Source organism: Phyllobates terribilis, unplaced genomic scaffold (assembly GCF_046119375.1).
Source record: "Phyllobates terribilis strain yellow unplaced genomic scaffold, ASM4611937v1 Scaffold_2__4_contigs__length_985480577, whole genome shotgun sequence".
In the NCBI taxonomy this organism is placed as follows: Eukaryota; Metazoa; Chordata; class Amphibia; order Anura; family Dendrobatidae; genus Phyllobates; species Phyllobates terribilis.
In genome coordinates, this window is record NW_027362762.1 from 159,713,304 (window position 1) to 159,741,201 (window position 27,898).

Genomic DNA, 27,898 nt, shown 5'->3' on the forward strand with positions numbered 1-27,898 from the left:
GATGGTCCCAACCCTATTTAAAAGGCAAGAAATCCCACTTATTAAACCTGACATGGCACACCTGTGAAGTGAAAACCATTTCCGGTGACTACCTCTTGAAGCTCATCAAGAGAATGTCAAGAGTGTGCAAAGCAGTCATCAAAGCAAAAGGTGGCTACTTTGAAGAACCTAGAATATAAGACATATTTTCAGTTGTTTCACACTTTTTTGTTAAGTATATAATTCCACATGTGTTAACTCATAGTTTTGATGCCTTCAGTGTGAATGCACAATTTTCATAGTCATGAAAATACAGAAAAATCTTTAAATGAGAAGGTGTGTCCAAACTTTTGGTCTGTACGGTATAACTATATTACTTATGACTGTTGTGTATGAACCTCTGAATTATAAAGCGCTGCAGAATATGTTGCTGCTATATAAATAAAGATTATTAGGTACAAGTTACAAGTCTAGAGGTAAATGTTGTGCCCCCATTACATAATTCTGTTCTCTAAGGCTGTGGTAGTAAGTAGAGATGAGCGTTGTTCTACTCGAACTGTTCGCCAATCTCAAATTCGAGCTGTTTTGGGCGGTGTTCGAGCCGTTCGGCGAACACGAACGATTTGAGAAAAATTCGGCTGTTCGAGGTTATGTTCGATAACTGTTCGTGCACCAAAATCATAACTGGATTTTTTCTCAGTAATGATGAAAATTAATGTTAATACGCAGTTTGAGTGTACAGCGGGGCGGGGGGAGGGGCAGGGGATGGATCTCTGCAGGAATAATGAAGATCTCCATTTTTTTTTCTCTTTCCCGCATTTACAGTGGGGAGGTGCAATCTGTCAGCCTATCAGCAGCGCACACACGGAGCGAAGTGCTTTTTTTCACACAAGCAAGGGCGTGTGTCATTGGCAGTGTATGTCACATGTCCTTGCCCTATAAGACCAAGCCATTTTCCCCGTCGCCACCATTTTCTCACTGCTGCAGCTGCGTGTTAGACGGCACCGCTGTTGCTGTGTGCGCTATACCTTGTTAATTTCAAGCCAATTTTCGCACAAATCTACAGATAGCTTGGGAGTAGGAAATAGTTGTGATTGCAGTCCTTTTAAGGACTAGGTTACAGCATTTCCTACAACTTTTATCAGGCAGGTCTGTGCTCTTAAATAGATAGATTGTGGGAGTAAAGACTAATTGTAATTGCAGTCCTTTTCAGGACTAGGTTACATCAGTTCCTATCAGTTTTTGCCAGGCAGGTCTGTGCCAGTGCTGTGCAAGTTTTTTTCACAGCATTTGGCTGAATCTAGCAAAGCTAATCCTTTTTGGCCTATTGCAGAGTGTGTTAGTCAGTGGAGTAGCCTATCTGTGTTGCAAGATATACCACCTGTGTATAGAATACCAATTTTTTTACTGCACCTAGTGAAGTAAAATCTTTTGGGCATAGCATCATTCTATTAGTCCATCTATACTGACCTCCATCAGGTTGCAAATTGAATATAATTTTTTTCTGCATCTAGCTCTGAAAAGATATTTGGCCTTCTAGCAGTGTGTGGGACTTTCTCTATTAGTCCATCTATACTGACCTCCATCAGGCTGCAAATTAAAAATAATTTTTATCTGCATCTACCTCTGAAAAAATATTTGGCCTTCTAGCAGTGTGTGGGACTTGTTCTATTAGTCCATCTATACTGACCTCCATCAGGTTGCAAACTGAATATAATTTTTTTCTGCATCTAGCTCTGAAAAAATATTTGGCCTTCTAGCAGTGTGTGGGACTTTCTCTATTAGTCCATCTATACTGACCTCCATCAGGTTGCAAATTAAAAATAATTTATATCTGCATCTAGCTCTGAAAAAATATTTGGCCTTCTAGCAGTGTGTGGGACTTTCTCTATTAGTCCATCTATACTGACCTCCATCAGGTTGCAAATTAAAAATAATTTTTTGTCTGCATCTAGCTCTGAAAAAATATTTGGCCTTCTAGCAGTGTGTGGGACTTTCTCTATTAGTCCATCTATACTGACCTCCATCAGGCTGCAAATTAAAAATAATTTTTATCTGCATCTACCTCTGAAAAAATATTTGGGCTTCTAGCTGTGTGTGGGACTTGTTCTATTAGTCCATCTATACTGACCTCCGTCAGGTTGCAAACTGAATATAATTTTTTTCTGCATCTAGCTCTGAAAAAAAATTTGGCCTTCTAGCAGTGTGTGGGACTTGTTCTATTAGTCCATCTATACTGACCTCCATCAGGTTGCAAATTGAATATAATTTTTTCTGCATCTACCTCTGAAAAAAAATTTGGGCTTCTAGCAGTGTGTGGGACTTGGTCTATTAGTCCATCTACACTGACCTCCATCAGGTTGCAAATTAAAAATAATTTTTATCTGCATCTAGCTCTGAAAAAATATTTGGCCTTCTAGCAGTGTGTGGGACTTGGTCTATTAGTCCATCTATACTGATCTCCATCAGGTTGCAAATTAAAAATAATTTTTATCTGCATCTAGCTCTGAAAAAATATTTGGGCTTCTAGCTGTGAGTGGGACTTGTTCTATTAGTCCATCTATACTGACCTCCATCAGGTTGCAAACTGAATATAATTTTTTTCTGCATCTACCTCTGAAAAAATATTTGGCCTTCTAGCTGTGTGTGGGACTTGTTCTATTAGTCCATCTATACTGACCTCCATCAGATTGAAAATTAAAAATAATTTTTATCTGCATCTAGCTCTGAAAAAATATTTGGGCTTCTAGCAGTGTGTGGGACTTGGTCTATTAGTCCATCTATACTGATCTCCATCAGGTTGGAAATTAAAAATAATTTTTATCTGCATCTAGCTCTGAAAAAGTATTTGGGCTTCTAGCAGTGTGTGGGACTTGGTCTATTAGTCCATCTATACTGACCTCCATCAGGTTGCAAATTGAATATCATTTTTTTCTGCATCTAGCTCTGAAAAAATATTTGGGCTTCTAGCAGTGTGTGGGACTTGTTCTATTAGTCCATCTATACTGACCTCCATCAGGTTGCAAATTGAATATAATTTTTTTCTGCATCTAGCTCTGAAAAAATATTTGGGCTTCTAGCAGTGTGTGGGACTGGGTCTATTAGTTCATCTATACTGACCTCCATCAGGTTGCAAATTAAAAATAATTTTTATCTGCATCTAGCTCTGAAAAAATATTTGGGCTTCTAGCAGTGTGTGGGACTCATTGTATTAGGCCATCTATACCAAGCTCCATCAGCTTTGAAATTAATAATAATTTTTAGCTGCATCTAGCCCTGAAAATAATTTTTCCCAATAGTGGTAGCAATAGAAATATGGGGCGCGCGCCTGGCTAACAAAAATATACGCTTCATAACACAAAACACCAGCCTAACGCACTGCATTAATAAGATGGCATCATCGTCTCTCCCAGTGCTAGGCCTACTACGCAGGCTAGCATTCCTGTGCCTAAAACACAATGTATGGGTCCGCGCTAGCCACTATGCTGAGGGGTATAAAGCTGCTGCTAACGCTTTATAACAATTCAATTGGCAGATTTTCACAGAGCTCTTCCACAACGCCCACCCATCGGGCAACAGTTGCCCACCCTCCCTATGGGATCTAGTGGCGAATAGTTGATGCCATTAATCAGAGCGTCAGTTGCCCCGTCAACGTGGCAAGCATACGGTAAGGCATGGGAAGAGTGGACACGACTAGTAGCAGGCAGACGGGTTGACCAATGTGAACAAGCCAGATCACAAGTCACCATAGAATTTCTCCACCAGCTAATGATGAGGGGCATATCAGGGGCGTCAGCGCAGCGGTGTCTGACCGGAGTAGCATTTCACTTCCAACTACTGAATTGGGGAGATGTGACAAAGATTCATCATCAGACAATCCATAAAAGGGTGGAAAAGGGGTCAGCCAAGTCAGGAATGTAGACGTCCCGTCCCGTGTCACTAAAACTGATTTCTCACATCTTATCCCTAACACCATTAACATGACACTCACAATTTGAAGCAACACTAATGTCTACTGCATTTGTGATCGCCTTCTTCGGGGCGCTATGTATAAGCGAATTAGTCCCTCAATCCAAAATTACCACCAGTGGAGGCTTATTACACCAGGACGTAGTCATAGCCAATAATGCAATACGTCTACGCATACACCAATCGAAAACGGTTCCAGCGGGCAGGGGTACTTGGGTACTTCTACAACCCACAAACGGTACACTGAGTTGGGTAACAATAGTAAAAACATATCTAACCATCAGATCACAAAGTAATTTTTTCCTATCACACATTGATGGAACGCCATTATCAAGATACCTGTTCCAAGCTATATTTAATAAATGCATAACATCGGCAGGGAACCACCCCAAAGATTACGGGACACACTCATTCTGCATAGGTGCGGCCTCGGAAGCAGCAAGAGCAGGACTGTCAGAAACGGAAGTTCAGAGGATAGGGAGATGGCGATCCACGTGTTTGGCGAGATACATAAGACCGGACTTGTTATCCTAACGTGGTTTGTTTCTTTTACAGGTGACGCTAAGCCAACAGTGTGAGTGATAGGCCACTCGTATATATATTGGGCACAAAAAAGGGCGAAAGTCCGCCCAGGCGGGAGGAAATTAGAGTTTCATAACACATATTTCAACTGGAGAGGTATTAGAGGCCTGCTATGGCCACAGGTACTAATGGAGGTAATCAAGGTAGGGAGAGAGGCAAGAGGTCCGGTCATCTTAGTTATACAGGCCGGGGGAAACAACCTAGGTCATCACAAGAGCGCATAACTAATGGCAATAATGAAACTAGACACTGAGCGCTTCAGAGAATTTTTCACAAAATTAGCTACAGTATGGTCAGAGATTGTGCCGATAGCGGTATGGCAAGGTGCGCAAGACTTCACGGCCATCGAATGGACAAGGCAGGTAATAAATATTCGGATGGCAAAATTTAGAAGAGACAGAGGCGGTGTAGTGATACGACACTGACAACTGGAAGGAGATAAAGCTGGCCTCATACGGCCCGACGGTGTTCACTTAATAGATATTGGACTGGACATATTCCTGTCAGGACTCCAGGACGGAGTGGAACAAGCGTTAAGAGTGATGGGTGGGGGTCAGAGTCCTGCATACGAGTACGCTGGATCCTCCGTGGCCTGGAAATAGAAAGGACATGTTGGAGAGTTACACTTGTTGGCCAACTTGCCGGAGTGGGGACCCAGGGCATGCTGCAACAAGCTGAATTATTTTAGAAATAAAATGCCTTTCTAATGGAATGAGTATAATAAAGCTGTGACCGATCCTCACCCATCCAGTTGTAAGAGTTACATTATTGTATTGTCCATGAAAGGGGGGCGGTAGGGGGGCTGAGCGTCTGGGTTTGGTTGGGGGTCCCCACAGTCTGCCTAGGCTAGATTCATTTAAAAATTCTTATTAGATACACAGGCGGTGCAGCTTGCTTCGCAGCTGGGCTACTACGCCCAAAGTATTGCCTAGGCTAGATGCAGTTAAAAATTCTACGCTGACTAGCAGACACTGAAGATTTGGAGCAGACCTCTGAGTAAACAGCTCTTCAGACTCAACCATCTGTGTGAGAGGATGATGGGAGTTGTACTTCACGCAAGACTACGATGTAAGACACAGATGAAGTTATTCTTCCCTTATCTGGACATTTGGACTGACGCCCAGAAACTAGATTGTAACTTGTTTTAGCTGTCTCAGCAACCTTCTACTAATTATCACTTTTCTGTTTATGAAACTTTCTTATCAACATTCCACTGTTATGAATCATCATTTCGCTGCCTGTGAAACAAAGGCATTTTACTGCGCATGTATGACAACAAACTATGATTATTAATATAAATAAAGGGACTGCACCTATAGAGGCAGACGCGCTCAGGGGCTTCCCAGTACTTGATTATACACTACGTGTCTGTGTATTTCTTGTTACGGGGATACCCCGACTCCAACAAGGACCCTCCATGGCTGAATGATCCTAACAATTCCTGGCGCCCGAAACAGGGACCCGAGGTCTGCGTATTCCTTCAAGTTCATCGACCGGCACGAGTAACCGCTGAGATTGGGACATCGGAACAGCAGATGACAAACCTGGCCAGGTAAGAGACACTGTTAGTTCTCTTACATCTGCTCTGCGATAGTCCGTAAATTTCATGCATATCTTGTGTTGGGATTGAGGAACTAGTAGAGAAGGATACCTATAGCTCGGGTCATTCATGTATATACTGTAGGATCTGCCGAAGGAGAGGTCAGAGAAGGTTATGGAACGGATGGTATGAAAGAGATGTGGATGTCGGGAATAGCCTCATAAGCCGCACTAAGGTAGATGACATAAGTATTACGGAGATTGCCTAACTGAGTCATAAGGTTGTGTCCTTTCGGGGAAACCTTCGCTCACGCTTAACTCCCGAACCTTTGTCCTCCTTTTTGACGGATAAGAGATTGACAGAATGAGCCCATGGAAGTAATGATAATACTCCAGGGACACGATATATAATGGAGACTGTATGGTTCATTTTATGTATTGTTGGTCTTGCCCTTGTTGCCATATATATGTGTGTTAGAATTACTCTACACTTCAGACAAAACGGTCCAGAGAAACCGTTTCAGATACTGGCTCCTTAGGACAGAATAGGTAACGAGGAAAGGTAGAATATAGAATATATTTTATCTAACCCAAAAAGCCTCCTAAGGTAGGAATAGTCAGGAAAAATGGGCAACAAGATACTGGCTCCTTAGGACAGAATAGGTAACGAGGAAAGGTAGAATATAGAATATATTTTATCTAACCCAAAAAGCCTCCTAAGGTAAGAATAGTCAGGAAAAATGGGCAACAAACAGACTAAGACCACAAATGATGAACAAGATGTCTATACAATCGTGAAAGAAAGGTGTGGTGTAGAAGCAACTAAGAATTTAGGGAAAGTTTGCAAAACTTTTCAGGTAGCAAGGCATGACAGGTTTAACAGGAAACTATGGGAGGACATTCGGGCTAGAAAAGCAGGAGTGGTAAGAGACAAAGGATGGTAGAGTCCAAATTTTGGTGCCTGATGACCAAGAGTCTCTAGAAAACATTGTAAAAGTCCAAGCCTTAGAGGATGAGAAAGATCCTGCCCCTACCCAAATTATTTTAGATCTTTCTGAGGTACCAGAAAAATTATGGGCACAACATGACACCAATGTAGGACTAATGCCAATAGCTCCTGTAAAAGTCACTCCTGTTCCAGGTGTGACACTACCCCAATTGAGACAGTATCCTATTAGTGCCCAACAAGAACACGCCATAGGAGAACAGATAAAAGATTATCTAAAAACTGGAGTACTGATAGAAGTAAAGTCACCAGCCAATACACCGTTGTACCCCGTAAAAAAGAAATCTACTGAGGGGTCAGCTGCTAGATACCGGATGGTACATGATTTAAGAGAGATAAATAAAATTTTGGAACCTATTACTCCTGTTGTGCCAAATCCACACACGTTGCTATCACAGATCCCAGCAACAGCACGAGTATTTTCTGTCATAGACTTATCAAATGCATTTTTTTCTTCAGTACCATTACACCCAGACTGTTACAAACTGTTTGCATTTACATTTAAGAATAGACAATTAGCATGGACAAGATTACCACAGGGTATGATACATTCACCTACCTTGTACTCAGAAGCTATGAGATCAGTTCTTCAAAATTTCAAACCTACGGATGAGGTTGTAATTCTCCAATATGTTGATGACCTATTGTTATGTGCCCCTGCTCAAGAGTCCGCAAACAGCAACACAATAAGGTTGTTAATATTTCTAGCAGACATGGGCTGTAAAGTTAACAAGAAAAAAGTACAACTTTGTATGACTACGGTAGTATTTCTAGGACACTGCATTTCACAAGGTATTCGGCACCTCACCGCCGACAGACTAAAAATCATTAGAGATCTTGTTCCTCCCAAGAACTACAAAACATTAAGAGCATTTTTGGGAATAGTATCACACTGCAGACAATGGGTTATACATGCTAGTCAGCTTATGCAACCTCTATATGATTGTTTAAAAATCGAGCCTTTTCAGTTAACTGAATCAGCGCTCATAGCCTTTCAAGACTTCAAGAAAGGTCTCATGTCAGCCCCGGCCTTGGGAATCCCAGACTACGCCAAACCATTCCAATTAATGGCTGCGGAAATGTCTAATCATGCTACAGGAGTACTAACACAGAAACATGAAAATAAACAAAGACCTGTCGCATACTATTCTGCTCAATTAGATAATGTTACCAAAGCTGCACCATCATGTGTCAGAGTAGTAGCAGCTGTCTCTCTTTTGGTAGAAAAAGCCTCAGAAATAGTACTAGACCATGCCCTAATAGTACAAACTACACATGATGTACATGGCATACTGAATCAGGTATTGCCAAAACACATTTCAATGGCTAGACATCTTAGATTACAATGCTCCTTACTAATGCCACCAAACCTCACTTTTCGCCGCATATTGTCTCTAAATTTAGCCACTCTGTTACCACTAGAGACAAAGGGGGGAGTGGAAGGAGGTCAGGAAGACGAAGATGAAAATTTTTTACAATACCACGAACAAGACAATATAATACATGATTGCTTACAGTGTATAGAACAAGAAACACAAGGGCTACCTAATGTACAGGACACCCCTCTTGACAATCCAGACCTACATATGTATATAGATGGTAGTAGGTATGCAGATGAAACTGGTAACTTTCACACAGGTTATGCCATTGTATCAGATCATGATGTTATTGAAGCTGAGCCAATGCAGGCCAGCTGTTCAGCCCAGGAAGCTGAACTATTAGCTCTAATACGAGCATTACAGTTAGCAAAAGAAAAAACCGCTAATATTTTTACTGATATGCATATGGTATTGTACATGATTTTGGATGTATATGGAGAGCTAGAGGTTACATGACAGCTTCAGGTCAACCAGTAAAACATGGACAAATGATTAGACAAATCCTAGAATCAGCTGCCTCAACCAAACAAGTAGCAGTAATAAAAGTACCTGCACATGTAAGACTCAACACCGAGATAGCTAGGGGTAATGACCGAGCCGACAAGGCTGCTAAGCGAGCTGCAGTAAAACCTCTGACAACTGACCACACTATTAGTGCAGTATCAGAATTTGACTTAATTACACGGCTCAAAGAAGCCCACCAGCAGGTGAGTAGAGAAGAAAAAGAAGAGTGGCAGAAACAGGGGGCAGAAGAAAAAGAAGGACTATGGAAAAAAGGAGATGAGCTTTGTCTCCCCCGAGCGTGGTACCCTGTTGTGGTCAGTGAAGCCCACGGACCTACACATGTGTCTGCAAACGGTATGATACAGAGGGTCAGACAGAAGTGGTTAGCCCCAGGGTTCGGCCAGGTAGCTCGAGCAAAATGTGGTTCTTGTGAAATCTGTTTAGCCCACAATCCAGGACAGACTGTTAAGACCCCCCAGAAGCACCATGTAAGACCACTATATCCGTTCCAGAGACTTCAGATCGATTACATCCAGATGCCTAAGCATGGACACTATGAGTATGTACTGGTATGTGTGGACATGTTTTCGGGGTGGCCAGAGGCTTATCCAGTTCATACAGCCACGGCTAAAGTCACTGCAGTAAAAATAGCACATGAACTGGTACCCCGTTATGGTATCCCAGAAGTGATCGAGTCAGGTAGAGGTACACATTTTACTGGAGAGATTTTTCAGAATGTAATGAAAATTTTGTGTATAAAAAGTGAACTACACACCCCTTACCACCCACAGAGTTCTGGTAAGGTTGAGAGAATGAATGGAACACTTAAGTTAAAAATACAGAAAGCCATGGCAGAAACACAGAAACCATGGACTGAGTGTCTCCCAATAGCATTGTATTCAGTCAGAAACACCCCCCAGGGAAAGAGCAAACTCACCCCCCATGAAATATTGTTTGGTAGAGTTGCCAATACAGGATTGTATTTCCCACAGACTTTAATGTTAGAAACTGAAAGCTTAACTGCTTATGTACAAAATTTATGTAAGCATGTGTCTAAAATACACTCTTTAGTGTTCTCTTCCATTCCAGATCCAGATTCCATTGAGGGAACGCACAAGCTGCAACCAGGAGACGAAGTCTACGTAAAAAGACATAACAGAAGAACGCTAGAACCCAGATTTGAGGGTCCATATCAGGTGTTATTGACAACTCCAACTGCAGTAAAATTGGAAGGAAAATCAGCATGGGTACATGCAAGCCATTGCAAAAAGAAATAGTGGTGATTGTACTTGTGTTAGCTATAACGATAGATCAGGGAGACCTGTGGGATAAACTAAGTTCCCCAAAACCTGCAGGTAATAAATTTATAAAACATCATGAGACATTGGTAAACGGGCTGCTCGATGGCGGACAGAAAATAGCAGACTGTTGGATTTGTACGCATTCTCCAATATCAGCCACGAGCATACCCTTCCTGGCCGTACCCATGACCCCTGAGGAAGTGTTTACATGGACTAATTGCTCAGACAAATTAGCAAATAACCAAACCGTTAATTCTAGATTATGGAACACTACTGTTGCCATCCCAGTTGTGGGGTGGGTGGGATTTCCCTGGTGGCAAGGTAATATGACCGGAAAAATAAACAACTTACAATATTTAGCGTTTAAAGGAGGTGTATGGGTTCCTAGAAATAAGACGGGACTAACAGACTTAGGGTTAATTCCTACAGAAAATATACAACTCAGTTTTAGTAGCACAGTATCTTCTTCTCAACCTTTTAAACCTGATGTAGTAGAAAAATACATACACAATAATGGTTGGAAATATTCACAATTATTCCCCGATGGAAACAATGATACATGTTCAAAGATACCAGGTAATATATTATGTAATGAGTCAAGTGCATATGACCCAGGTACACCGACTTGTGAAAATCCAGATGCAGGATACTGTAGTCCATTAGGTCAAAAACCCCCTTGGTGTATACTTCAGAATGTATCTAAATTTTTAGATTTGGTACATAGGTTGGTGCTCCAACACTCTGCAATATGGGATCTGCCTGAAGGAACCTTCTGGATTTGTGGAAATGGAGCATACAAATGGCTCCCAGTAGGAATAAAAGGTGCATGTACTCTAGGACGCTTAACACCGGCCACATTTATAGTTCAGAATCAGCAGGTAGATATGCAAGCAGTACCTAAACACACACTATACAAAAGAGCAGCCGACAACTCGCCTAGACCTTCAGGTAGGCCACATGTGGTCCAAATGGGAATTCCTAATAAAATATTCAGCACTTTCTTTGTGTATCCAATGTTGATGCAGATGTGGGATGAATATGACAGACACAATGATCAAAATAAAGATAGCTGGTGGTCAGACACCTTCTCCTTTCTCAACCCAAAGAACTGGTTTAAGGGTATTGGAGGTTGGGTGGCTGGAATTCTGCAAGGTATATTACAGATTGTGCTAGTTATAGTAGTCATATATGTAGTGTTTAAAATAGGATTAAAAATTATTTTAATATGCATAAATAAGCTTTGTAATATGGACTCAAGAATATGAAAGAAAAGAACTCCCGGACCAGGTCTTCTACCAAAAGTCCATAAGGAAGAATCAAAGGGGGGACTGAGAGGATGATGGGAGTTGTACTTCACGCAAGACTACGATGTAAGACACAGATGAAGTTATTCTTCCCTTATCTGGACATTTGGACTGACGCCCAGAAACTAGATTGTAACTTGTTTTAGCTGTCTCAGCAACCTTCTACTAATTATCACTTTTCTGTTTATGAAACTTTCTTATCAACATTCCACTGTTATGAATCATCATTTCGCTGCCTGTGAAACAAAGGCATTTTACTGCGCATGTATGACAACAAACTATGATTATTAATATAAATAAAGGGACTGCACCTATAGAGGCAGACGCGCTCAGGGGCTTCCCAGTACTTGATTATACACTACGTGTCTGTGTATTTCTTGTTACGGGGATACCCCGACTCCAACAAGGACCCTCCATGGCTGAATGATCCTAACATGTGTTACCCCAAGCCATAGTGTATGTAGTTTCTTACAGTTAAAAGGGGGGGGGGTGCGACCCAACCCACCTGGAATTGACGATGCCAACGTCACGTAAGACACAGCAAGGGGACTCCCAAAATTGTGGCACAGACACCACTTAACCCTAGAACGCATACCTGTGGCCTTGCAGGCCCGCCCAGTTAATTGTTTTCTATTTTCTGCAAGATTACTTTAGTTAGAATTTTGAAACTCTAGGTATTCTTCATGTATATAGTTGTTTGTCATTTGAGTTTGAGTTATTCCATGTTATTTGCACACGGGCCTAAAGGGCCCCAGGTATGTGAAAGTGTAGATTTTTATGGTCATGCGTTCTAGGGTTAAGTGGCATCAATTGCCCCACTGTTGCTTAAAACGGTTGGTGAGGTGATTTTACCAAATCCCCAAGCTTTTAGTCTCCCAAGGATGACACAGGGGTAGAAATGTCCTTGCGAATCCATGATTTGTTCATCTTTATGAACGTGAGTCTGTCTACATTCTCAGTGGACAGCCGCGTGCGCTTATCTGTCAGCACACCACCAGCAGCGCTGAACACACGTTCAGAGAGAACGCTGGCTGCATGGCATGACAAGATCTCCAAGGCGTGAGTGGCGAGCTCCGGCGATTTTTCCAGATTGGAATACCAAAATGAGCAAGGGTCCAGTGACACAGTCATGGCTTCGATGTTCACTTGGAGATTCTCCTGTACCATCCTCTCTAGGCATTGACTATGTGTCAGACTTCTTGTCTCCTGTGGCCTTGCAAAGGATGGTCTAAAAAAGTGGTGAAACGATTCCACAAAATTGCTGTTACCAGCAGATACTGTGTTACTGTTACTGTTTGAGTGATGAAGACTCGACAGTCCCACCGTTGGCAAGTTAGAACTTTGAGATTCACTACGTGCACCACTGGTGTTTTGTGGAAAAGCACATGTAAGATTCTGCAACAGCGTCTGCAGATAATCCTGCATTCGTCAATACCTTTTTATGGCAGGAATTATTTCGGCAAATATACTTTTGTACCGGGGATCTAAGAGTGTGGCAACCCAGTAGTCGGGATTACTTCGAATTCTGACAATCCGGGGGTCATGTTGCAGGTAGTGCAGCAAGAAGGCACTCATGTGTCTTGCGCATCCAGAAGGACCAAGTCCTTGTTGTGTTGGTAGCGAGGTAAGAATCAGGCTTCCTTCCTCTGCCCTCTCCCTCCAACCTCGCACAACAGAAATGTGATCAAGGTCTCCCTCATCTGATGAGTCTTCCATGCCCATCGCCAGTTCGTCCTCCACTTCTTCCTCGGCTCCTGCACCTTCCTCAACAGTTTGGCTACTACCATGCGCCCTGGTTAATCCCTCTCCCCCACCCTCCCATGCCTGCCGCCTTGGTGCTGCCAACCGTCTGGACCTTGGAGATGTTATCCCTTCCGCATACGACTCCTCCTCTACTTCCTCCACCTCCTCTTGTCCCACCACCTGACTCTGAATTCTGTTTAATGTGTGCTCCAGCATGTAAATCACCGGAATAGTCATGCTGATAATGGCATCGTCGTCAGCACTAAACATCTTCGTCGCCATTTCAAAACTGTGCAGAAGGGTGTGTTGCACCCCTGAGGGTTCAGTCGCCACAGAGTTACTGCATCTCACCCAGAGGTGTGGTATCTCACCCTCAGGTAAGGAAGGCGTATGGCTCGGGACCCTAACTCCTGCATCCAACACATACCCGCAGTGGGGGTAGGGCGAGATTGCTCCTAAGGGAGAGCACAGTCCCAGGTCCCTAGCTGGTTTGAGGGTCCTATGTAGTGGGTGCTTAGGGGAGCAGCTTAGGGGAGCACATGACAAGGAGAGTATAAATAGGAAGCCATCTTAGAAAGAGCAAGCCAGACAGAGGAGGAAAAGTGACAGGAGCAGAGACTAGGCATGAGCTCTGCTCCGGAGGCGGGCCTAGCCTGGGAGGCCCAGGACTGAAGGAGAGAAGAGAGGAGTGGGAGCTGGAAGGCTCCAGGAACCGAAGGGACCCTACGGCTACGGGCCGTGCAGAAGGCCACCCGTACTCCCGCTGCTACCAGGAGGTAGAGGGGTCAGGCCAGATAAGGGGAACCGGTCCCTCAACTAGCGGAGAAACAGCAAGGCTCAACTAGAAACCGGAGGCTGCTGCATTTCATGTACTGCAGGCCAAAGTCCACACCAGTCTCACTAAGAAGGTAGCCACATAGGACCCAGGGGACGGAACACACGTCACCCGCTAAGGCCCGAGGATACCGGATAGAAGTGTCACTGGGTGTGAGGTGCAGGGAGAAGGCCAGAGAAAGGACACACAGAAGGGGGTCCTGCTAAGTACTCCGGAGCTATCTGGGGGTGGACTGAGCCCCTCACTGAGTATGCACAGCACGACGGGGGAGATTGCTCTGGTATCTGTAATCTGGACTACAACAACTGTGAGTAATATCTTGAGACGGCATCACACGGACTCTGTGTTCATTACTGACTCCCTGCACTACAACCACCATCATCCACCCACACTGCCCTGAAGCTACACTCTTCCTGTGGTGAGTAATAATACCGTTGCTGCAAAACCACCAGCTTCAGAGGACTGTTCCGCAGCGGCGGCCCCTTTGGCCGCACTCCACAGGTGGCGTAGTCAGACATTATAAAATCCATATATACCGCCCTGGGTCACGGACTGGGTCACCGCCACAGTGACTACAACCCCCAGCGTCTACCGGCCCGGCTCAGGGTACACCATGGCCCAGGGGGCGCGTCAACTTCATAGGTCCCTGATCTGAGACCACTCCTGCAGCATGATTTGCCCCACCTCTGGATCTCGTTGGCCCAGGCTATACGTCAGAACGTATTGCACCAGGGCTTGTCGGTGCAGCCACAGTCGCTGCAACATGAGCAGAGTTGAATTCCACCGTGTCGACACATCGCATTTCAGCCGGTGAACTGGCAGGCCCAACGACTTCTGTAGAGATGTAAGTCATTGAGCTGCGGGATGCGAACGGTGGAAGCGAGCACACAGCGACCGTGCCCTCTGCAGAAGGCCATCTAGTCCGGGATAGTGGGCTAAAAATTGCTGGACAACCAGGTTCAACACGTGAGCCATACAAGGCACGTGTGTGACATTGCCCCGGCGAAGTGCCGCACCCAGGTTTGCAGCATTGTCGCACATGGCCTTCCCTGGTTGCAGGTCCAGTGGAGACAACCTTTCATGAAACTGGGTCTCCAGAGCTGACCACAACTCCTCAGCTGTTTGACTCACATTTCCCAGACATTTCAAAGTAAACACTGATGCCGTTGAGCCCTGCTGCCAGCATAGTAAGGAGGTGTGCAGGATTCCTTCTGCGCAGTTAGAAAGCAGGTGGCATTACCAGACAGGCTTTGGGTGCAGGTGGAGGACCGAGAGGAGGTTGAGGAGGCAGAAGCAGTGGAGGAACTTCGAGATAAAGAGGATTGACGCACAACTCGTGGGGACGGTAAGACTTGGACAGCAGCCCCTTGTCCTGCTGTCACCATAGTTACCCAGTGCCCAGTCAGCGACATGTAACGCCCCTGTCCATGCCTTCTCGTCCAAGTGTCTGTGGTGAAGTGCACCCTGTCACACACAGAGTTTCTCAACGAAGCGGTGATGTTGTGTGCGACATGCTAGTGGAGCGCAGGCACACCTTTCTTTGAGAAGTAGTGCCGACTGGGCATCTGGTACTGGGGCACTGTGACGGACATAAGGTCTTGAAAATCCTCTGTGTCCTCCAGGTGGAAAGGCAGCATTTCTGTAGTGAAGAAAGAGGAGAGTAGATTCAGCTCACCTGATTGCTGTAGGCTTTGGAAGGAAGCACGGGTACGTGTGGCCTCACGTGTTTGCATGAAAAAAAAAGGTTGAAGAAACCAGCTTCCAAAAGTGCAAATATTTATTGAAGCAAATCCATGCAGTTTAAAAATTTCCAAATTACATCGGGGAATCTCACATGGAAAAAACGCAACGCGTTTCGAACACAGAGCTGTGTTCTTTGTCAAAGCTAACATGCATATGACACTCTATAGTATTATATCCAATAACAACCAATCAGATCGATAAGCTTGGTCACATGAGAGTGTGAATAGGGTGCATAATTAGTGTGAGCCAATCACATAAAATGGAAAAAACAATAAAACCATTATGAGGAGAAAGAACAAAAAAAAAGAGATAAAATTCATTTTAACATAGAATGTTACATGAAATAAATAAAATAAACTGACAGAAACATGAAGTAGAATCAATAATGAAACATGATTTCACGGCGTGCATTGAGTCCGTCTGGGAAACGGGATCCAAGGTTGTAAATCCAGAATGCTTCTCTGGTGAGTAAAAGGTGTCTGGAATCTCCTCCTCGATGTGCAGGTTTAACCCTCTCTATACCAATGACAGCTTGCAGATGGTGAAATTCAACCTCTTAGCTTTCTCATGGCTAGGAGGAAATGGTCTTTTACTTTTCCACATCTGAGGGACCGAGGGCTGGCTGTTGTGCTTAGACGGTGTTGAGTAGGGTGTCCCCGGCAAACTGCCGGTCTGTGAGGAAGATGCAGGCGGACATGTTAGGTTGCCTTGATCCAAAGGTGGTGCTCTCGATGTCGGAGAGCACTCAACACTAGCAGGTGTTTCCACTTCCCAATGAACTGACGACCTGCCAATCACACTGGCTGTTGCGGGTAAAGAGGTGGCAGGTCTGCGTCCAAAAACATGTGTGACTGCTGTCCCCCCAGTCACAGAGGATGAAGAGGCTGCGGATGCACAAGATGGGGCAGACGGTGGTTGGCCCAGCCGACTAGGCCGCATTGTAGCACAGTGAGCTTCCCACTGCAACTTATGCTTCATATCCATGTGACGGTTCATGCATGAAGTACTCAAACTATGGATTTTTTGGCCTCTACTTAGCTTTTGCTGACAAATATTACAGATAACACGAGTTGGGTCATCCTTATCGATCTGAATAAATGCCCAGGCTATGCAAGGCTTAGAGCCCATGTGACCTGAAGAGCCACTACGACTTGTGGTCAGAGGCAGAGTTGTGGTTGAGGATGCAGTTGTTGACGTGCTTCCAGTACTCCGTCTCTGTTCAGGAAGGCGCAACCTAACCTCGTCGTCCATAGCATCTGTGATGCCCCGCTGCGCTTGGTATCACAGATCCTAGAAGAGTGCATTGATGGAATCCTCCACAAGAGGCCCCCATAAACATTCACACATCTCCACCTTCCACCTCAGACCAGCAGAGGGAGCCCGTTAGGGATATAAATAGGGAAGGTGGAGCTAGGCAGTTCAGTTCCTCTGAAGAGTTCCTGCAGTAGAGAAGCCTAAGAGAGGTCAGTCTGCAGTGGAGCTCAGTCTAGTCTAGAGAACGCAGTTAATAGTTCAGCAGTGGAGCACGAGGCTCCTGCTTGCTAGATTCAGGGAGCCCAGATAGAGCTTAAGGTGTGCCGGTGCCGTAAGATCAGTGAAGCGCGGCAAGCTGCCGTTAGTGTGTACAGCCTAGTGAGGGCCCAAGTAGGCCGAAGGCGAGTGGCGAGTTAGTACATAAGGGGCAGAGGAGCTTAACCAGCTCACCCCAAAGCATTTACCGGACACAGGATCCGAGCTTACCGGTATCTCTATGACCCAGTAAGGCATAACAAGAATCCCTGGAGAACTACAAGTCCCAGGATCGCTAAGGTGCTGATATGTAACAGAGCCAGGAGACGCTTAGGCCCCGCATACTGGGAGCGTGAACTCCAAGAGAAGGCCCTACCACAAGGTCAGCCAGCGCAGGACAGAGACAAAGTTAGGCCTAGCTCCAGGCAGGTCAGAAACTTACTACGCAGAGGCAAGAAACAGGAGGCCCTACACCCGCTCATTGGGGAGGATCCTGATATGCACCCTTCACCCTACAGTGCTCAGGGATGTGCCTGAATTTCCACCAGTAAAAAGGTACTGAAGTGACTACCGTGTCCGTTCCCGTTCTTGCTCTGACCCAGCTGGGTCTCGCCTGTCCTGCATTCCCCCTGCATACGCTGCCCTGAGACCTAGCTCCACCTGTGGGGAGCTATACCATCGAGCTGCCTTATCACCGGCCTCAGTGGACTGCTGCAGCGCTGGTGCTTGTCACCAGATACCACAGGTGGCGTCATGAACTCTTATAAAATTAACAATTATCCACCCTTTTAAAGAGAGACCCCAGGGTACGGGCCAGGGAGCCGACCACCGCGACATCCCCAAGGCCAGGCAAATGCCCGGGTACCGAGTCATCCCCATCCCCAGGGCTAGTCACATCCTCCTCCACCTCCTCTGCTGACCTCATCGACTGGCTGACTGTGGGTTGACAGTAAGTGGGATCTCCAACCTCGTCATCATCACCGTGTGTTATCACACCCGTCGTCCTCAGAGCCAACCTCTTCCTGCCCTGACCGAAAAGTCAAGTTGTCGCTCCAATCAGGTATTTGAGTCTCATCATCGTCGTCATCATTGTCTCCACCAACAGGAGTTACAGTTTGGGAACAAGGGTCTACATTATGCTCAGAACCTTCTTCATCTGGTCCTGGATCCGACTTATAAAGATTCTGGGCATCAGATCAGATCATTTCCTCATCTGGATTAACAGAAGCTCTGGAGCAGACCTCCGTTTCCCAGGCTATAGTATGAGTAAACAGCTGTGCAGACTCAACCATCTGTGTTACCCCATACTCAGACGGGCAGCTGGAGACTTGGGAGCTGTGAGGAAGCAAGTGCGATTGGGGTGACACCTCTGAGGACTGGAGTATTTGTGATGTTGAAATTGAGGTGATGGAGAGCCCACTTGAAGGAGCACTTGATATCCGTTGAAGCAACTGCTGTTTTTGTGCCTCATCTAGAATTTGTAGCGATGGGCGTGTCCGTAAGAATGGGATCGTATCACATTGTCGACGAAAAGAAGTCGACATCTTAGTTTGGCTGGAAGATGGTCTTTCTTCTGCAGATGTTACTCCCCCCCCCACCGTGGGGGGCCTCGACCCACCGGCGGACAGGCACCAGTATTGGGATAGGGGGGCTGGCCGTCAGGGTCCACCGCGGCTCTGGCACAAACCCGGCGACACAGAGGTGGCACGGGCAGGAACGGACTGGCCGTGTCGGCTTCTCACTTTTTGGATTTTAGAAGGGCATGACATGCCTATATCTGTGTCTCCCCCTCCTTTTACTCCTCCACCTCTTTTCTTTTCGCATGACTATATGTACTTGTCACTTTTCCATGTGTTAGTTGTCTCTTCTGAGCAGGTTGTCAGCTTTTGGACACCTTTGAAGGTGTTTTCTATGTGTTTCTATGTGTTTTTGTTTGCCTGCCATTGGTTTTAACGGTGTTCGAAGGTGTTCGACGAACAGTTCGGCGAACACACGGGTGTTCGACGAACCGAACCGAACTCGAACACTACGGGGGTGGCTCAACACTAGTAGTAAGACACTAATACTGGTACTAAATTATTGAAGGGGCTGACAGGCAATTTGCAACCCCTATATACCCCGCACGTTTTAAAGTAAGGCTAAACTATGTGAAATAAGAATGCTCTCTGACCCCTCCGAATTATCACATAGAAATGAAGGAAACAGAATCAATTACTAAGAGTAATGGTGGATTACTAAAAGTCATTGATCAACTCATTACTGGTCATAGTTGAAAGAGATTCTTTAGACTATGAGGAGAGAAACATGGATGCAATACTTTAATTTTGTGGTATCACAATGAATTGGGTCAAAAGTCAAACAGCTTCTTTGTCAAGCTCCGATCTACCGATACATGTGTACTATAGCAATCAGTAATAATAAAGTTCCACTAGGTCAATGCTAAAGTCTATAATAGTTATTGTTGTGTAAACTAGAACATTAGCAGAGTGATCAGCTTACGTTACCTTGGCTTATCAGTACATTGTGCGCCTTATTGTATCTCTAGGGCAGATAATTAGGTACAGTAGTGTAATTTTCCCACTCCATTAAGCTGATTTGCTGTCTGAGCTCACTATGGAACACAGAAGCAATTATGGGATACAGAAACATTGTGAGCATTGGTTTTTATGATATATGTCTCTGTACAAGGACATTACAGTACCTTGAGTTACATCGTCTACTTTGTACTTGAAATCTTCGCTGCCGCATGTCCAGGACATGTCTTCTAAGGTAAAAGACTGGTTGGATCGTAGCATTATAACTTCAATGACAGATGACTTCAACAAGGCAATTTGGTCCTCGGCAGTAAGATCGCTGTTTTTTAGTAGAAAAATCACTGATGTTAGTTTTTTTAATCAAGAATGAGGATGCTGCAGCCTTGTCATTCTCATGCACGGTCATTGCAGAACACATTGACTCTTCTGAATACTTTAACTTTTGAGTGATCCTAAAAGTAATTGATGAACTTACAGTTGAAACCAAAAGTTTACATACAGTGGGGGAAATAAGTATTTGATCCCTTGCTGTTTTTGTAAGTTTGCCCACTGACAAAGACATGAACAGTCTATAATTTTAAGGGTAGGTTAATTTTAACATTGAGCGATAGAATATCCAAAAAAAAATCAAGAAAATCACATTCTATAAATTAGATTTTCTTTTGCATTTTGCAGTGAGAAATAAGTATTTGATCCTTTACAAACCATTATGAGTTCTGGCTCCTACAGACCAGTTAGACGCTCCCAATCAACTCGTTACCTGCATTAAAGACAGCTGTCTTACATAGTCACCTGTATAAAAGACTCCTGTCCACAGACTCAAATAATCAGTCAGACTCTAACCTCTACAACATGGGCAAGACCAAAGAGCTTTCTAAGGATGTCAGGGACAAGATCATAGACCTGCACAAAGCTGGAACGAACTACAAAACCATAAGTACGACGCTGGGTGAGAAGGAGACAACTGTTGGTGCAATAGTAAGAAAATGGAAGAAATACAAAATGACTGTCAATCGACATCGATCTGGGGCACAATGCAATATCTCACCTCGTGGGGTATCTTTGATCATGAGGAAGGTGAGAGATCAGCCTAAAACTACACGGGGGGAACTTGTTAATGATTTCAAGGCAGCTGGGACCACAGTCATCAAGAAAACCATTGGTAACACATTACGCCTTAAAGGTTTAAAATCCTGCAATGCCCACAAGGTCCCCCTGCCCAAGAAGGCACATGTGCAGGCCCGTCTGAAGTTTGCAACAAGGCAACAAAGGAGTGGCTCAAAAAGAAGCACATTAAGGTCATGGAGTGACATAGCCAGTCTCCAGACCTTAATCCCATAGAAAACTTATGGAGGGAGTTGAAGCTCTAAATTGGCAAGCGACAGCCTCAAAATCTGAATGATTTACAGATGATCTGCAAAGAGGAGTGCACCAAAATTCCTCCTGAGTCCTGACATGTGCGCAAACCTCATCATCAACTACAAAAAATCTCTGACTCCTGTGCTTGCCAACAAGGGTTTTGCCACCAAGTATTAAGTGTTGTTTTTTGTCAGAGGGATCAAATATTTATTTCTCACTGAAAAATGCAAAAAAAATTATCTAATTTATACAATGTGATTTTCCCGATTTTTTGGGGGGGGATATTCTATCTCTCAATGTTAAAATTAACCTACCCTTAAAATTATAGACTGTTCATGTCTTTGTCAGTGGGCAAACTTACAAAAACAGCAAGGGATCAAATACTTATTTCCCCCACTGTACATTATATAAAAAGACACATATGCATGTTTTTCTCAATATCTGACATGAAATCAGAATAAACCTTTCCTGTTTTAGGTTAATTAGGATTACCATAATTTTTAATATTTGCCAAATGCCAGAATAATGGGAGAGGATGTTTTAAGGCATTTTTATTACTTACTGCAAAGTCAAAAGTTTACATACACTAAGATTAGTATGCCTTTAACCGCTTCCCGGCCGCCCACGGTACATAAACGTCGGCGCTGCCTGGGCTCTGTGCAGCGCCGACGTTTATAAACGGTCGGTGGTCCCGCAGCGCTCGGGACCCCCAGGGTCCTGCAAGCGCTGTGGGTGCGGTGCAGAGCGACAGCTCTGACAGGGGACATCATTGGGACCTGATTGGATCAGGTCCCAATGATGTTAACTGTAAAGGGAAGTGTCCTAGTTTGTACATGTAAATATGTATCTGCATGCTAGCCATGTTTGCAGATACGTATACATGTATATATTGGCCTCACATCTCCCTATGTGTTTCAGTCTGTTTGCTGCTGCTGTGAGAGGAACAACAAAGTGTCCAGCCATGTACTAAAACAGGTTTTGCGAGTATGGTTGGACATGAACAAAGACCTTAGCCAGTGGGCGGGGAATAATACCTCATTTCCTGTGCTGGACTTAAAACCCCAGAGCACTCATGTGCTAGCCTCTTTGACTGTTGGAGAGATAGACATAACACATGGCTGAGTATCTCTCTTCCCTTGTAACTCTTTACTTACTAGCCCTACATACCCTGTACTAACCCTCCTAGCTATTGATATCCTTGTATCTGTATATATATAGGGAAAGTTAGTATAGTTGGGTGGGCCACATGAGTGATTAGGAAACATGGGTGGAAAATAGGTAATTGGGAATTGTATATTGTTATTATTATTGTGTACTGTGCTAGTGGGATAAATAGTAGCATATTAACTGTAGACTTTTGTGTAATAAATACCTTTTATTAGCACACGGTTTTGTCTCAGTTGGTGTATAGTATAAGGCACAGATAACGTTAGTGGATATTAATTATTAATAGTCAAGTTTGATGTTAATAGTTAATATCGGACCTCAATAGAGGTGTAGGAGTGTTCCCCATTAAAAACTGATATTTTTGGAGGAAATCTCATCCTTTGACAATGGCGAGCCAGGCCCAACGTTGATTTAGTTTTCGTGTTTCACTCTGTGAAGACCTGTGTCCGTGAGCTGATCAGGCCGGAGGGACGTGGACAGAGATAGCATTGATACACGGTGAAGTGTTGTGCTATTCTGTGCGTTCGGTGCCCTGATAGTTCGGATGAGCGACGCAGCTCTTCAGCCTGAGTGATACACAGTACAAAATCCACAACAGAAGAACCCAATCTTTCGTTTTCTTCTGATTTTTAACGTTTTTCTGTTTGCTTTACAATCTTTGAGCATTTGCGGTGATCTATACCAAGGCATTCTTCCAAAGAGGCATAGTCGTTCTCAAGAGAAAGTCCAGCTTGTCAGGAAAAGGCGTTCCGGAGGTAAAAGGACCTTTTTCAAGCAGCACAGGAGGGACAAGGAGGATGAAAGTGATGGCTCCAGGAAGAGTGAGTATGGATTTATCCACCCTGAAATGCTTGGCAAAAACAGTAAATTTAACCCAGTGCACCCCAGTACACCAAAATCTGCAGAATTGCTGTGGTCTGCTCTATTAGAGCAAGCATGTGCTCATGATAGCATGTGTATAGACAGATGGTCTGTTTTGAATAAAACAAGCAAACGGCTCCACATGCTAGCAAAACTGATTTGTGTATATGAGGACTCATTGTGTAAGGAAGATCCCCCACAGTTTCAATGCCAGTGTTGTGTAACAAATTTGCAGAGAGTGTGTGCCTTACAGACACAACTGGCAGAGAATGGTAAATGTGATATGGATATGGATAAGCAGATCTGCATGCTTGAATCGCAACTGCTTGAGATGAAAAATCATTGTCTTGATATTGGTGCACAGCTGACTCAGTCTGAGGCTGAGATCAAAGCTTTTAAGGACAAGGCAGCAGCTAGTGATGCCATAATCAATCAGTTGAGTGTTGATCTTGATACTAGATCCCAACTGATTAAAAATTAGCAAAATATCATCAATGATTTTTCAAACGTGGTGCCGGCCTTCTCTTTGTCTCTGAGACCAAGGCCAGATTCTCTACAAATTGTGCCCTGTGCAGGGCAAAAAGGGGGGAGTGATGGATCAAAAATTTCATCAAATTTTGATCCAATCAATAAATGTAACGACAAATGTAAAATAATGAGAAAATGCAAACGTAAAATTGTTAAAAGTGCATCCCTAGTGATGGAACAGTTTAAAATATCCAGACAAAAGGAAGTATGTTCTGTTAGGGGCCCTACATCAAGCATGGCATCCATTAGATGTTACTGTATGCCTGTGATGGCTCAAGTCATATTGCCAGGTACTGCAAATTGTCAGGTACAAGAAGAGAGAGGAAATATTGCTCTGTTAAATGTTTTAAATGTGCTCACTTTGGGCACATTGCAAGGAATTGTCATAGGAGAATTAATTGTGAGAAGTCCAGCATGGAGAACAGACATTTACAGAGACAAAATAGTATTTTCTCTCAGTCTCATGTGCCCCACCATGTGCAGATGTGTCAAAATGGCCGACTACAAGCAAGGGATGAAAGGGTAAATTTTGCTCCCTAGTAAGGCCTTGATTTAAACTCTATCAGCGGAGTTTCTAACAGACCTGTACTGTTCTTTATGTATACAGTTGTTTTGTCTTATTAGTTTATTTTACTGTTCTGTTGTTTACTAGGTTTGTTCTTTTACAGTTTAAATATATCGTTAGACCTGTGAGGCTCAGACAGGTGGCAGAAAGGCTTTATAGGGGTCTCAATGAGTATGCAATTCATAACAGGATTTGTTAGTATGCTGGTTGTTTTCTGTTTTCTATCAGACCCTCGGTCAAGTAAATGAGGTTTATTTGCTGGTACTTTTATTTTTAGCTCCAGTTTTTCCATAGGAGGTTAAGAGTAGCACAGATCGCAGGAATGTTTATTTTATTTTTTTTTTGTTTTCATTTAGTAATAGTCACATCCATGGATGAGCTGGTTTTTCGGCATGGACTAAGATAGGTAGAAAGGTGTGGACAGGTATATATTGTGCACCTAGGCCTTGAAGTTCAGTCGGATAATTTGTTAATGGTTTGTTTTTTTTGTTTTCTGTGCATTTTGGATTGAATAAAGGGTGTATTACGTGAGCTAAGACAGGCAGAGAAGCATGGACAGGTAACGGACGTACACGATGGAGTGTCGTGTTATACTGCGTGCTTAGACCTTGAAGTTTGGACGGATAACCTGGTTTTGTTTAAATCTTGATGCAGGATACAACTTAAAACAGTGAACCTTAGTTTGACGTTTAGTCTTCCTAAGTGTATTAACATTTTCCCTTTGATAATAGAGCCATATACACGAGTGAGCTGGTTTTTCGGCATGGACTAAGATAGGTAGAGAGGTGTGGACAGGTATATATTGTGCACCTAGGCCTTGAAGTTCCAGCTGGTTGTGGTTGCCTACATATCTTAATCGGTAGTATGTGGCAACGGGGAGTACCAAACCCAGGGATGGGCAATTTCATGATGAGGCATGAGGCTGGCGAACTGGGATGTTACTCCAGAAATCCTGAATTAGTTCAAGCCAACTATACACGATGAGCCTTTGTCTCTGTGTAGTCTGTTTGCAGCTATGTATAGGAGAATAAGTAGCTGAGAGGGCTGTGTGTTACTCTTTTGTATTGTGAAAAACTGGAAGGGGTGTCTGTATGGGAATCAGAAGCAATTGACTAGGAGCATACTAAAGAAAAATTGCATTCATTTTGTGGGGTTCAAGAGAGTCAAGGCATTGCCTATGCAATAGGAACTTGCTAGGCAGCTGAGGAAGGTTAACAGGGGGAGGTCACCCTAAAGGAACAGGAGTTTGATGGGACAGGGAAGATATCCAGTGTCAGGATGTTGAATAACTGCACCGGGAGAACTCCCAGGAGCGTATTGTTCCCTTAATCCCATTTTAGGTATCGATGTAGCAGAGCATAGTGCTGAAGAACACCTATCACTCCTGAGAGAAGTCTTGACCTTCACCCAGATACCCCTGAGAGATGCCAGAAGACCTCTCTTGTGTTTGTCACAGAGCTGAAACATCTCCTCTCATATTTTAGCCATGAGGAGGAGACTGTAATAAAGCCCCAAAGCTGCCTCTTCCGGTCATTGCCTCCTGGTCGTAATCTTATATATTGGACTGTTTCTGATTTGCAGGAGGATCAAAAGACTGTCTGCCCAACTGCACAGAAGTCAGGCTGAGCACCATGAGCTCAGCCAGAGACGGGGGTTAAGGACATAAGACAAACACAGTCCTTTACCCCGAATCCAATATATATTGTGTATATATAATTTAATGTAAATTTGAGTTTTACTGTATACTGAAATTCCATATGTGTACATATAGACACTTTAGGTGTAAATGCAGAACTACCTGTGCATGGACATACTCAGTCCACAATAAGTGTGTTCATGTAACGATGTTTATGCATTTGCAGTCGGTAGTTACTCCAATTGCACATGGGTCAATGATCTGCATGTGCTCTATGGATCAGTTAGAATACATGCTATTTTAGCTCAAGTCTCTATATGTATTCAAACCAAAAGCTTATTTTGGAATGGAATTGTAATGTGTGTGTGAATGGGGAAATAGAGTTAGGTTCTCTAGGGACAGGTCCCCTCACTTTATAAGGTATTTGCCACTTCAACCCTAGCTATTGTGAAGTTCGTAAGGGATGGATTGAATGTCTGTTAGAATCAGACGGTGTTTCTCCCCGCAGTCTACTTAGGTATTGTGACATCACTCCCTACTCGAGAAATTCTGACCAGCCTAGTAAAGATCTGTGTATCTATTCATGGAGGAACCGCCTCAGCAATCTTCTTTAATCAACACTCAAAGTCGTTCCTGAGCAAAGGCAAAGTCGTCCCTGAGCAAAGGCAAAGTCGTCCCTGAGCAAAGGCAAAGTCGTCCCTGAGCAAAGGCAAAGTCGTCCCTGAGCAAAGGCAAAGTCGTCCCTGAGCAAAGGCAAAGTCGTCCCTGAAGGGAGTCGTGCCTCCACTGAAAGAATGCTGTGAGGCCCAACTACAGGCTGTGACACCCAGCAGTCTCATCACTGACATACTCAAAATCCAGCGGAAACAAGCTGTCGGAGAGTAACAGAAAGTCTGGCAAGGTGAGGGGTGTACACGAGATGATGTTGGCCGACCTATGGACTGTGAGGGTGAAAGCCAGTCCAGAGTCTGACCAGTAGAATGATGGCTCTGGGATAGGCGGATACCTGAAGATTGCCAGAACCAAGGAAAGACAGACGAAAAAAAAAAAAAAAAGACTTTGATTAAAGACCAAGAAAGAAGCCAGGTGTTTTCTATGGATGGAGACGTTCGATTACGGTGAACGGCAGGGAAGAACTGATGGCCACGTGGGTGATGTCTAGGTACCTAAGTGCAGTATTATACTTCATTCCATCCTGAACTGTCACAACTTATAAATGGGGCTTGAGTAGGCAAATATATCCCAGTACAACACTTCCCTCAAATTTCATTGTCGTGTTCTCGACAACAGGGGGATTGTAAAGGGAAGTGTCCTAGGTTGTACATTTATATATGTATCTGCATGATAGCCATGTTTGCCGGTAAGTATACATGTATATATTGGCCCCCATCTCCTTATGTGTTTCAGTCTGTTTGCTGCTGTTGGGGGCAGGATCAACAAAATGTCCAGCCATGTACTAAAACAGGTTTTGCGAGTATGGTTGGACATGAACAAAGACCTTAGCCAGTGGGAGGGGAATAATACCTCATTTCCTGTGCTGGACTTAAAACCCCAGAGCACTCATGTGCTAGCCTCTTTGACTGTTGGAGAGATGGACATAACACATGGCTGAGTATCTCTCTTCCCTTGTAACTCTTTACTTACTAGCCCTACATACCCTGTACTATCCCTCCTAGCTATTGATATCCTTGTATCTGTATATATATAGGGAAAGTTAGTATAGTTGGGTGGGCCGCATGAGTGATTAGGAAACATGGGTGGAAAATAGGTAATTGGGAATTGTATATTGTTATTATTATTGTGTACTGTGTTAGTGGGATAAATAGTAGCATATTAACTGTAGACTTTTGTGTAA

At 44.0% G+C, this 27,898-nt stretch overlaps 1 protein-coding gene across 2 annotated transcripts in view; it reads right to left on the minus strand.

Annotated features, from left to right (window-relative positions):
• VDR (vitamin D receptor) overlaps positions 1-27,898 on the minus strand; it is a 159,056-nt gene that overhangs the window by 12,045 nt on the left and 119,113 nt on the right. For both annotated transcript variants that reach the window (XM_073663187.1, XM_073663186.1), the window contains one exon: positions 20,095-20,246. In XM_073663187.1, the coding sequence (XP_073519288.1) occupies positions 20,095-20,246 (152 nt within the window). The remainder of the gene's footprint in view (positions 1-20,094; positions 20,247-27,898) is intronic.